This window comes from Micromys minutus (genome assembly GCF_963924665.1).
Source record: "Micromys minutus genome assembly, chromosome: 14".
Lineage (NCBI taxonomy): Eukaryota > Metazoa > Chordata > Mammalia > Rodentia > Muridae > Micromys > Micromys minutus.
Genome location: NC_137983.1, coordinates 25,638,377 through 25,651,587, shown reverse-complemented (window position 1 = coordinate 25,651,587; position 13,211 = coordinate 25,638,377). Strand labels below are relative to the sequence as shown.

The 13,211-nt window shown below is 41.8% G+C and overlaps 1 protein-coding gene across 1 annotated transcript in view; it reads left to right on the top strand.

Moving 5' to 3' along the window:
- The window catches only part of FAT1 (FAT atypical cadherin 1), a 112,940-nt gene that overhangs the window by 40,072 nt on the left and 59,657 nt on the right, over nucleotides 1-13,211 (top strand). Inside the window, exon 3 of the mRNA XM_080928453.1 lies at nucleotides 9,232-9,546. Coding sequence (XP_080784579.1) covers nucleotides 9,232-9,546 — 315 coding nt within the window. The remainder of the gene's footprint in view (nucleotides 1-9,231; nucleotides 9,547-13,211) is intronic.

The window sequence follows — 13,211 nt, the reverse complement described above, 5'->3', positions numbered from 1 at the left end:
TCTCTGCATTTAAATTCTGTTTTATAGGAGCCCAAGCTCAGAGAAGGGGAAGGAAGCCTGCTCTCTTCTGTTCCCTTCCAGCTTGTGCATTCTAGGACTTGGAGACAACTGGCTGTTTTGGCAGTGGCTCTGTGTGTGCAGACAGTGCCCTGAGCGGTCTGGAAAGGGGCGGGCCCCGGCTCATTCCATTCCTTCTTTAGCAAGGAGCCCGAGAGCCTGGCGCAGGACGGCTTGTTTCAACTGACATTTCACTGCCTGAATGGGGCTTTGTTTTCATACCGTAGCATAACTTTTTCATACACACACTCAGAGTGGTTGTTGGTCGGCTTAGGGAAACCCGTACGTCGCCCTTACCTCTTACATTCTTGAGATTTCTTGAGTTGTGTTGATAAGGCCTTCAGTTAACCCTTTGTGAAACTTTTTTTTTATAGTGTCATTCATGTCTGTAGAGATACTTCTTTTGCACAAGTTAGAAAATGTCAAGTGGAGGAGATAGCATCTGCCTACGTCTGGTGAATGAATTTTTACTTAATTATTTCCCCCCAAGACCCCGCTTTTCTCCTCTGAGTTCCTTGAGTGCCTGGTACCATGGCTGCCCAGTAATTGATAGGAATCTCATGTTTGTCGTATGGATTGAACCAAGTAGCAGTCATGTGAAGCTCTATTATTTCTAGCCGAATTCGAGATCCAACAAACAGCATGAGGTGTAGTTGCATGCAGTGGTTTTCAAATATGTTAGGTCACCGCTGAGAACTGGGTTCAGACTGGCAGGAAATCTGCTTCTTCCCCAAAGCGTTTTTTTTTTTTCTTAGATAGTTGATTTTGATCCGCTATAAACTTTTATAACTGGCTTCTGATTGAGAACTTAGGATCTGAGACTTCTCCCTTAATATTTTAACACTAATAATGTATTCCCGGGTATCTCATGATCACTGTCCTGTTATTAATATAGTATGTTGTTTTAATTAGCATGAGTACACGCTGAAATGTAGGAGGATGCTGTGCTATGTAGAGTCATTTTGTGGTTATAGTGGCGTGCTGCTGAGTTTTCTCCCCTCGAAAGCTTTCCTTTATCTTAGTGGGATTGACTCCCCTGTACCACCCGAGCCTCCCTGATGGCCTTGTCAGCCTTCAGTTGGGTTCCTCATGTCAACCCATGTCGCTTCTCTGTCATAGTCAAGAATTGGTCAACTTCAGACAGTGTGTAACTTAACAAGTGATGGATGGACAGAAGCCAGTAGCACGCTGGTGTGGGCTCCAGAGCTCTTTCGTCAAGTCTTAAGTTCTGGTTCTTCTGTTCCTAGGTTGAGCGATTTAGGAAATCTCTCTTAACTTTTGAAGCTTACCAAATTCCGAGATGCAGAGCCCGTAGTTGACTGGCAGGGGACTTAGTATGTGGATATGCTCTTCCGATGACGGGCGTGTTATTTTAGACCGGTGATTTAAGCCTTGGGTCCTCTCCATTCGTAAATGTTTAAAATAGAAAAATACTCATTGAGCTTGTAGGATCATGGAAACTAGATTCAGTTTATGGTGCAGAATAAATGGTGTCACATGCCTTTAATCTCAGCACTCAGGAGGCAGAGGATGCTGGGCCTCTATGAGACCAACCAGGGTTACATAGTAAGGTCCAGGATAGCCAGACTACACAGTGAGACTCTGTCTGTGTCCGCCTGTCTGTCTCTGTCTCTGTCTCTGTCTCTCTCTCTCTCTCTCTCTCTCTCACTCACATACACACACAATCTGGTGCATATAAAGTATGAGTACATATATCCACTAGCCTACAGAGGGAGGAAGTATTCACTGAGATAGTCCCCCAAAGCTTCTGGCAAAGCTCTAGGAATGTCACCATTAGTTTGTTGAGTAGACTTTGAGTTTCAGTTTCGCCAAAAGCAGATTTAATATGTATTGGTATATGGATAATTTTTAATACCCAAGGAGGAGCGTCTTTTACGAAGAGTTTATGCATTTGAGCCCATCAGAAGTCTCAATGATTCTGACACGGAGATCTGAATGTGGACTCCATTCTCCACAAGGCTTGCCCTGGCAGTGACTCACAGTGAAGAAATCTCCAGGCTTGAAACATGATGCCCCAAATCAGATTATGTACTTAATTAATGTAAGACCAGTAAGCTTCAAATCTTCAAATCTTGCTTAGCTCCCTTTAAAGCCACCTCAACAGTTTCGAATGGAAGATTAGAGATACATATTTTTAATTAAAGAAATTTAAGGCAGTATAATAAAGAAATACGACCATTGCTACATTAAAACAACATTCTCCTTTGACTCATTAGTTTATGACTAATGCTAGACAGCAAATACACAAAGCTTAGACTTTGTGTGTTTGTGGAAACATACTTCGGAATGTTAGTTGTTGATGGTGTTGCATTGTTAAACATCTGCTTACTATACGTGAGACGAAGATGATGCCTTGGAAATGAATATTCGTTTTATTTCGTGCTGGGACACAGATACATAAAATGGACAAGCTTGGGTCTTTGAGCACATGGGGAAGACGTAGAGTTAAATTGTATTGGTTTTGGGTTCTAGGCTACTGAGTACATAGATCGTGGCTGCTCTTGCAGTGAACACAGAATTTTGAGAAACTACAGATGTATAAATTTACTTAGCCATGAATAATCTTATTGATTGTCTGTAAACTTGCCTGAATATCATTTGCGTACCTTAAATATATACAGAAGAATCTATTTAAAGATCTGTATCTGTGATCTAGGGAAAGAATTTGGAGTATTCTGCAACAGGAAGGGCATTTCAGTTACTTTTATTTTACTTATTATAAGCATTGTCAGTATGGATTTTGAAACCGTTACTGAAATTTACAGATTTATGAAAATATTTGGGCCACTGGGTTTCTGTGTCCTTTCAGCTTGTTTATTCTGTGTGGGTTTTTTTTTTTTTTTTTTTTTTTTTTTTGGTTTTTACTCAGTTTGGACACCATTGGCATTCCTTCCTGCAGCCAGTGTACCTGTCTTAATGTTCTATTGCTATGAAGACATGTTTGTGCTCTCTCACAGACACACACACACACACACACACACACACACACACACACACACACACACACAGATGAGACACACAGACACTCTGGGCCTGTCATGGGCCTTTGAATCCTACAAGCCCACTCCCAGGGACACCTCTCAGCTCCTCCCAACAAGGACACATCTAATCGGATGGCTGGTGCTCCAGAGTGCTGCTGCTACCCCTGTTCTCGCCATGGCTTCCCTCTGCTCCAGACACAAATGACAGCTCTGAAGGATTGGGCCATGTCGGTCAGTAACGTCTTGGGCTCTGCTGGGGATTTCTATGTGGCTGATTGTGTTCTTTCCCTGTAGGACAGGAGTAAATAGCCCAGCACTTTGTGTGGCCCATAAGACATGGCTTCACATCACCTGTTTACTTGTATTTATTCTAACTCCCCCAGCCCCCACCACGTGCTTCCTTCTCTTTACCTTCGATTTCTATTTTGCTTTCATTATTTGGCACGTGCTCACACTCTAAGCCTCAGAGTGCTGAGGTTAGAAGTGGAGACAACGCTTCCAGCTGACTGTCATTTCTTATGTAAAGTGTTTGGTATTCAGTCCTATGACTTCAGGAAATTGCAACTTTAGTTATTTATATGTACATGTAAATATTCATGGAGCATTTTGGTTTTCAAAAGTACTAGAATTTAGTTTTATTCTTTCTGTACAAAAGAAAGCAATTACACCTCAGTCTTTACATTTCCCTATCTTATATATTAATCTCTGTGTAGTACACATATAATGCCTTAGAGACATCTATGTGTTCGATCGCACAGTTCTAAAAGAATTTCTCTTATTAGTTAATGTTGCATGTGAAATTGGTGGTTATTTTAAAGGCGAATCAGATTTAAAATTTTTGCTCCATCAAAAGCCTCAAAGGCTATGACATCTATTGAGTATGACAGTTGATCATGGTATTTTGATGGTGTGAGTCAGAATAAGCCTTTTATCAAGTTAAGTTAATTAGGTGTTATGTATCTATAATAGAAAGCACTGAACCATGAATTTTGGAGATAAGGGTTGGGTGACTTAAGACTTGCTGGGACTCAAACCCAAGTCTTTGTGCTCCTTGGATTGTGCTCTCCTGAAGCTACATCCCCAGCCCCTCCCAGCTATAAAGGGAGGGTACTGTGAAGTTTTGCACTGAACTTTATTTTTGAGTAGGAGTAACGGAAGATTCAGAAATAACAGTTTTTGTCGAGGTCTCTGGCACTGGGACCCGCTACCAGCCACGGTCCGTTAAATAAAACTGGCAAACTTCAGTAAGAGGTACTCTGTGGGCATGGAAGGTTGAGTCACTTCCATTAGTTTTGGCAGCGTGGCAACTTCATTTTGTCTTACAGAAGTCCCTATGTTGGAATTGAGGCCACTGTGTCAGCTGTGAGGTGGATGCCGAGGACGGGTTAGGAAGTAACGGTGGAATTAGCCGTGGTGGGAGCAAGACTAGAAAGCTTTATTTACTTGTAACTGTTCTCTTGAGCAACTGGTATTATGTGCCATAAACCTGGACAAACCAGGCCAGGGAAGATGACGTCTATACCCACTTGGTTAAATATTTGGTGAGTCCCTGGGAGGGGGTCTGCCACAGCTATGATTTAAATTTAAAATTTTTCTTTGACATATCTTGGTTATATTCTTTTTCTTACCCCAATTCTAAGATCCTACCCACTTCCTTACCATCAACTTCATATTTTCACTCTCCTCACCAAAAAGAAACAGACCCCCCCTCCCCCCCCCAAAAAAAAACAACCCCATGGGGCCGGTTTTGATTGACTCCTGGCACAGGGTCTGCCCTGGAGTATGCGTGATGTTCCTAGCGGCATGCCCATTAAAGAAAACTGAGTTTTCTCTTTGCCAGTAGGCGTTATTTTTGAGAACCTTCTTGATTAGGGGGTGGGACTTTTTACCCACTTCCTCTGTTCGCCACAGGGACTTTGTTCGCTTTGAACCGGCACAGGTTATGTGTGTACCTTAGCCTCTTTCTGTGCACCAGCCCTGCTGAGTCTAAGACTCTTGTTTCCTTGGGACATCCATCACTTCTGGCTCTTAACATCTTTCCTCTTCCTTTTCCTCATCTACATAGATCCCTAAATCCCGAGGGAAGGGATTTGATAAAAGACATCCCATTTATGGCTGAGTGTTCTTTTAGAAATCACATGATCTCTCTTTCCCTTTAGCGTAGTAGCGATTTCAACAGATGCATCAAGTCAGTTTCCATAGTGACATCTGGTGGTGGCTTGGCGATCCCATGAAGCATGTTAGGAATGATAAATAGTTTTAGCTAATGGTTTCAGATTTCCAGCTTTTTTAAAAAGAAAAGATAGTTCAGCTTATTAGCAACCTTTTTTGGAAAATGTCTTCATTGTATTCTCAAGGTTAGAAAGCTGGGCACTTAGGCTTCTGTAATACTTCGTTAAAGGAACAATTCTGAGCATACTACGCTGCTGCAGTAGCACAAGCATGTCTGAGCTGCCTCTGTGCACAGCATGTCTGCCATTGGAAACTCTCCCTGGCCATCCTGTGTGGCCCTCACGTTCCTCACAAGATGAGAATCCTGTTTCCTCATTCCCCTCCTCATTTTTACTGAATTTTACGTCTGCATCTGGCTAGAGGGAATTCTCTAGAAGGCAGGGCTGCCTCTTCCTCTTGACACTCTGGCCTTATCTGTCCTCTGATTGCATATTGTCACTGCTATCTAGAAGGTGAAAGAGAGCCAGGCATGGTGGAATGTACCTAGAATCCCAGCACCCGACACACAAGCTGGAGATTCTGTCTCATAGCAACCGTTCTGTTTTTGTTTTAAAAGCAAAGAAATGAAAGATGAGAAATTACAACTAGGTACAGACAGATCTGGGGGTGGGCTGGGGTGGGAAACGCAACAGGTTGTTGAAGACAGGATTCAAAACTCTAGGAGAGTCTAAAGAGAAAGACTCATTTTATATGTTCAGTAAATCTTTAAGGACTAGAGAGTTTATTTTTTTTCCCAAGAAGAATGAGTTTTTAACTTCTTAATAAAAAAGAAGTTGTTGCAGATTGTCAGCAGTTGAAAGTTGACTCCCAGGCAAGAGAATTAAGAAGAGCAGGAGTAGAATTCTAAGAACGAGCAGTGTTGAAATCCCCACCCAGTGATGGTTGTGGAGGTGTCGGTTTTATTTGCCATCTTTCCTTGTTTTGGTGGAAGCTGTATTGGTTACAGGAATAAGGACTCTGAGTGACTCAAAGGATAAACATTATTTCTAGTCATACTTCTAGATGGCTGGCATGTGGTTTATTTTAGAGATGTGGCTTTCCGTAAAGAATGGACTGGATTCCTATCCACCCCTGCTTTTATTAAGGAGCTAACGGTCTATCTCTGCAACCCATGACTTCGTGCGGAAGGAAAGTGGGCATCTCACTACTTAATCTGACTCTGTTAATTAGTATTTGATACAACACTGCTTTCAACTTTTCTTCACACCCAGCTTTCCTCCCGGCCATAGCTAGGAGTTCACGGGAGGCACTCATGTTAAAGGGAGAATGACCTTTGCGCTGGGCTCAGTTGATTGGACGGGACCAGTTCTAAGCAGAAGGCTACCTAGATGAGACTAGGAAAAAATGAGGGAAAGTAAGTCACCTTTTGTCCATTATATTGTGTTTGAACTTCATGTCTTTCCCTTAAAGCTGTTGTATCTGAATGGATATATAATCTTCACCTGAATATTGACATTCACAAAGCATGTGGGTTACGGATCCTGTCTTGTATTCAGGGTGATCACACGAAATTCTTTTTGTCTCCAGTCATTGTGCTAAGAGTAGACCTGATCAGGAATGTTGCCACTGGACTCCAATGCTCTGCCCTTTACTGGGGCCCCAGGAATGTCCCTTGTGTAGACAATAGCATCACTAGTCGAGGTGTTTCAGAAAAGATGTAACGGTACAGTGCAGGGCTAACACGATGTCTGGCATAGAGCGAATCCAGGATGAATTGTTTATAGCTTTAGGAACTTATAGTTATATTGAGAGGCCTATGATTAAAAAAAAGATGGCAACATGAAATGTTTGATGGTTAGAAGTGAGAGGCAGGGGGTAAAACCACCATGTGTTTTGTCTGCTTGAAAGTTTCTAATAATACTTCACTTGTCCAATGGATTTAATTGCATTTTAATGGAGCTGCAGCACAGGAGAGTAAGTAGCATCTGTGCCTCCCTTTTGTTAATATGTCATCCGTGTGGGGGAAACAGCCTGTCGTGTCTCTGACTTCCTTGGGGAAAGTGATGGCTTGCAGGGAGCCAAGGAGAATAGAAAAGATGCATTTGTTCACGATGCAAACATTAGGATTGACTAACTCAGTCCAATACAGAGATTGCATTGGGGTCAGAGGAAAAGGGGAATCATTTTGGGTGTCATGAGTTGTTAATCAAACGTGGCTGTAGATGTTTATTTTAAGGTAGCTCACTTTACATTTGGTTAATCATTAATATGTGACTTTTTTTCTGATATCACACAGCCAAATAAGCAAGGATTTAAATTTAAGTAATCCTAAATACAAGGACTTTATCAACCATAGTTAATAACAATGTGTTGTGTCTGAAAATTTGATGATTATTAAGTATTCCTCTCCTCTTTCCTTCTCCCTCTTCTTCTCTCTCTCTCTCTCTCTCTCTCTTTGACACACACACACACACACACACACACACACACACACACACACACCGGAGGGAGGGAGTCTCTATAGGCAAAGGTAATGTATAGTTGATTAGCTCAACTGAGCCATTCTCCAGTGTGTCCACATTTCAGAATGTTGTGTTGCAAACAGTTAAAGGGTTTATTTGATAATTTAAGTGCATAATATGAGTTAGTGATTAAAGTAAATACTGTTGAGCATAGGGGACCTTGCTCTTATATTTCTGCACCGGATGGGGAACCTTAGGGTTTCTGAAACTGGAGGAGTTCTGAAGTGTAGTCAGGTGCATGGGGTTGGACACGGAAAGTGTCAGCAGCGCAGTGATCAATCATTCTGGGAGCTGAAAGACAAGACTACACTCATAAATGAAAGGCCACATTTGCTTAAGAGAGTTCACATTCCACTTCTAATCACTTTTAATCACTTTGTTGGGGGAGAATTCTGGAATTGACGTTTTAATAGACTTCTGTAACTAGGCCAAACTACACCAATTCTGCTGAGTCTTTCTGCAGTGGTTATATGCTTCCTGTCTTCCCAGGCCCCTCAGTAAAAACTGTGGCCTAGTTTGGGTCTCAATGGAAGACTCTGTGTCCTAGCTCCAGCCAAGATACTTGCACAATTTACTCATTAAGTGCGTAGTTGCTGTGTTTTATATGAAGGACCAGAAACACTGGGAGCAGCTAGAAAAGATACACTCTTGGAATGTAACTGGGAGAATTTGTTTTCATAACATATTGGTTGTCTGTTATTTTAAGATGGGTAAAGATGTTAAGAGGTTTAACATGTATGACACCTGAGCAATCTCCTATGCTAGGTTTGCAAACTTTTCCTTTTTTTTTCTTTTCTTTTTGAGGATTGGGTAGCCTTACCTAGATGTCCAGAGGAATGTTCCTCCTAGTCTCTGTTCCTGGGCTGTGGCTTATGGAATGGGACTGAGGCCATGAAGCTGAGCCCTCACTTCACTTTCTATTTGGTTTTCTGCTTAATCTCCATGAAACTCAACACATACCAACTAGCCATGAATTTCATCTTTGGAAAACAGAGTATTAGACCAGAGATGGTTTCTTAGTGCCCGTGTCCTGAATTACTTTCAGATTTCCATCATAGATTTTTCTATTTGTTTGTTTGTTTGTTTTCCTTTTTGGTTTTTTAAGACAGGGTCACACTATGTATGCCTGGCTGTCTTTGTAGACCAGGCTGGCCTAAAACTTAGAGATCTATAGGTACATCTTTAATCCCAGTTTAGATTATAGATTTTTTTTTAAGTGGTCTGCTTGACACTAGTAACTGTAAATATTTCTATGGTGTATGTTCTATCCTATGCATTTAACCATTTCATAGGCATTGACTCATTTATTCAGCCATCAAAGAACAGGTAGTTATCTTCATCCCTTAGGCAGGGAAACTGAGGCACAAAGACTTGCTGAAGTCCGTGATCTCGTAAACTATCAGGAGAATAGTCATTCTCAGAAACAAGTGGCGTCTTGGGCTTGTTGTTAACTTTCTTCTTTGGCTGCTTCTTTCTAGGTGTTATAGAGACTTCAGATCGCCTGGACAGAGAATCAACTTCCCACTACTGGCTCACGGTCTATGCCACAGACCAGGGTGTCGTGCCTCTGTCCTCCTTCATAGAGGTCTACATAGAGGTTGAGGACATCAATGACAATGCGCCACAGACATCAGAGCCTGTGTATTATCCAGAAATCATGGAAAATTCACCCAAGGATGTTTCTGTGGTCCAGATTGAGGCATTTGACCCAGATTCCAGCTCCAGTGACAAGCTGACATACAGAATTACAAGCGGAAACCCACAAGGATTCTTCTCAATACATCCTAAAACAGGTGCGCTCATACTTTTAAATGGATTGTGTGCGTATGAGTGAGTACACATTTCTTTGTTGCCACAAGTTTCTTTGGTTTGGTACCTCTTTTCCTCTTCAGTTACTCAGAACAAGGTTTTATTTGGTGGATAAAATTTAATCCAAACATGTGTATACCTCTTTGGGCTTCTTAACATATAGCTAGTTGATGATTTTTTTGCTTCATAGAAAAGTTTTGCACCCTGGGTTTAAAGTAGTTTATTATTTTATTTTAACAGCAGTTCAGTGATGATACAGTAAGCCTAGAACGAATTTTGCTAAGTTTCTGAATTTTTATAATGGTGGGGGTTTTATAATGGGGTTGGGGGAAATAGTAGGTTTTTATTTCACACTTGATTACCCTGTAAATACTGTTTTAAATTTTTCCTAGCACTCTGACTGTAAGTAACAGGATCAGGGCTAAACCACTTTAGGGTTAGAAGCCATTACGTTGTTCTCTTCTCAAAGTCTAACACACACACACACACACAGACACACACACACAGACACACACACAGACACACAGACACACACACACACACACACACACACACACACACACACACACACACACACACACGGCTGGACAGGTAGCTCAGTGGTTAAGAGCTTGTGCTCTCCTGACTTCAGTTCAGTTCCCAGAACCTACTTTAAGTGGCTCTTAACCTTTTGTAACGTCATCTCTAGAGGATCTAATGCATCTGGCCTCTGTGACACTTGTGCTCACAGATACAACCTCACACACGGATATCCATGCGTATGTTCATGGAGGTTTTACAGAGCAAGGCTTATTCAGCTATTCTCAGACCTCTGTCTCCCCAGTGTTGAATGTCCGAAAGCACCAACCTTCATCCTTATTATCATTTCTTCTCTCCATATCATGTCTTACTGACATTAAAAAAAGCAAATCTTAAGAGGCACCTGAGTTCTAAGTTCCTATAGGAAGTGCCTATATGTGGCTGCCCTGGAGGCCATGAAGGGACGCTGTTCTGGGTCTCTTGAAAAATGTGTTTAAGAGCTGGTGATGTGACTCAGATACCAAGCATTCGCCTAACATATGTGAAGCCCTAGGTTTTATCCTCAGTGTATGTGTGTGTGTGTGTGTGTGTGTGTGTGTGTGTGTGTGGGCGCACGCGCGCGCGAGTGTAGGGGGATTAAATTGTTAGTTTGTAAAACTTGTCAGCATATTTCAGCCTGTCATTATAAATACTTTAGTAGTTGAGTGGCTTCAAGATTTATTTTGAGTGCTTTGTCATAATTTTTTGTTTATTTAGGGGTAATTTGTACCCTAGCTTTGGGACACAAATTCTAGTCTAGTTGGGTTCTTAGAAAGTAATGATTTATCAAGACAGATTGAGCCTTGAAACACTGAAGTGTATAGAAGAGAAATGTGTAGGACCCGAGAGCGGGCTGTTTCCAGGAGCATTGATGGTAGCAGGGTGAACCTGGAGCTGAGACGCGGGTTAGTGTGACTGGACCGCACTGTCAGGCCGACTCTAGCAGAGGGCCTGCTGCTGCAGTGTGATATGTATTGTTTTTGAGGTACAGGTGATAATTAGGCTCCACTGTTGGGGTGAAGTTAAATGAAAAGTATCAAAAAATTAAGAGTTAAAAAAATTGAGAACACATTGCCTGTAAAAGAAGAAAGGTGTAAGTCTAAAATAATTTCAGAGGAGGTTTAGAGTCCAGATAGCATGCCTGAACTGAAGGGGTAGTATGGAAAGAGAAGTAAAAACCCCGAGGTGAAAACTAAAGAATTCTAGATATTCTCAGTTTTATATATATTCTACATTAACAAAACTTATATTGTATATATTACATATGCAATACAATATATAATAAAATTAAACTAGTTCTGTTTAAAACTGCTTATTGAATTAGGCAGTTTTATATCTTCCATCCCTCTTTAAGTCCCCTGTGAAGAAACATGGAAGCAAGCTATAAATGTCCTTCCAGTATATGAGAAAATACTATAGCTCTGGACATAATTAATAAGAGAAAGAAAGCTTAGATTGTCTAGGTTAGGTCTCAGGACTAATGCCCAGTGTTGTGTCCAGCCTCATTGAGCCTCTTAGGAAATGATGCCTGCAGACTTTGGCACTGCCCCTCTTCGCCTGTGTGAACACACACACTCTAGGAGTTCACAGTGAGCTCTCAGCCCTGGGGAGAGGCGTGCTACTGGGAAGACAGCAGGCGAGAATGTATCTCCAAGCCGGTTGTTTTTACAGCTTGAAGGCAGACAGGCAGAGTGCTGAGAGGCAGGTTGCAAACTCTGGTTAGTAGAGTTTCATAAAGCACCCTGTCCTTAAAGATCCAAAAATAACCGTGCTTTAGCAAACACAGTTAAGAAAACACAGTAAGTACATCAAGGCGTGTCTCCAACTCAGCAGAAGATCCATGCATGATGGCCCAAGGGATATCAATAGACACCTCATCCCCTGAGACCATAAAGCAGACACTGAGTTTTAAGAGGTGGTTTGTTAAAATGGAGGCTGGATTGTGGGAGCCGGTGAAAGACTATCTGAAAGAAGAAAGCTCTTGTGATTTACTGACCCAGAACACCACCTGGAGACCTTAAATCAGGATCCTTAGTAATTAATGACTGAAGGAGGAAAAAATCACTGGGCTGGAACTCAGAGATGTGGCCATAGTTAGACTTTTCTCCTGGGACCGTAGAGGAGCAGACATTAGGCGGGAGGCTTTAGGATTAGCGACGGGCGATTGACGCTCTTATTTAAGGTTCTCCCGGAGTCCACAGAGTCCCTTGTGGAAATTGTGTCACAGCCTCTTTCTCTTGCAGGTTTTAACTGCTTAAGATTTTAGTGGATTCGTACATTTCCTTTAGGTAAACAAAGATACAGAAAGCCTAAGGTTTGTCTTCGGATGGCAGTGTGGGTGCAGAGGCTGTGAAGGAGCACAGGGAAGGGCATGTGTGCAGCCTCACACAGCCTGGGACGAAGGTGTTTGCATAACTGGGGGCAGGAAGTAGAAGGCCCTGGGAGAGCTGTTGGGTTGATTTTGAAGATGGGGAAGCAGGTGGTGTAGTTAAGATTCCAAGAGACAGGCTTAGGTGAGCGGATGGCAGGCTTGACTGGACGGAAGGACTGAAGGTAGTGTTTCTGTGGCCTTTATGAATAAGGGCTTGTATAAAGTCCTTAGAACATTCTGTATAGAGCCACTCATAGTCATCTGGTAAATGAGGAAAGCATCTTTTTTTTTTTTTTTTTTTTTGTTGACAGTATTTTTTTTTTTTTTTTTTTTCAGAAAAGCTTTCTGGAACTGAGATCAGTAATTTTCTAAAGTTCGGTCTCCAAGCAGCAGACTTGAATGAACTTCTTTTTTTAGTATCTTCCCAGTGTTTAATTATGGTGCTGAGGCTGTCTTGCTTCATCTCAGGCAGTTGCTAGTATACTAATTATAAGTAGGACTTGATGAGGTTTCTCTTTTTGGGCACACAGGCAAAAGGCTTAACTCATTTTCCTTTCCTAACATAGACACATTTGTTAACAGAGTACATTTTAGTAACTTTTTGTTGTTGTTTGGTTATATCCTGTATCAGTTAGGGTCAGCTTGCGTCTTTCAGCGTAACTGTGCCTTTGCTCAAGGCAAGAGAGAGGCAAGAACACAGATATTTTATTGTTTGGAGCC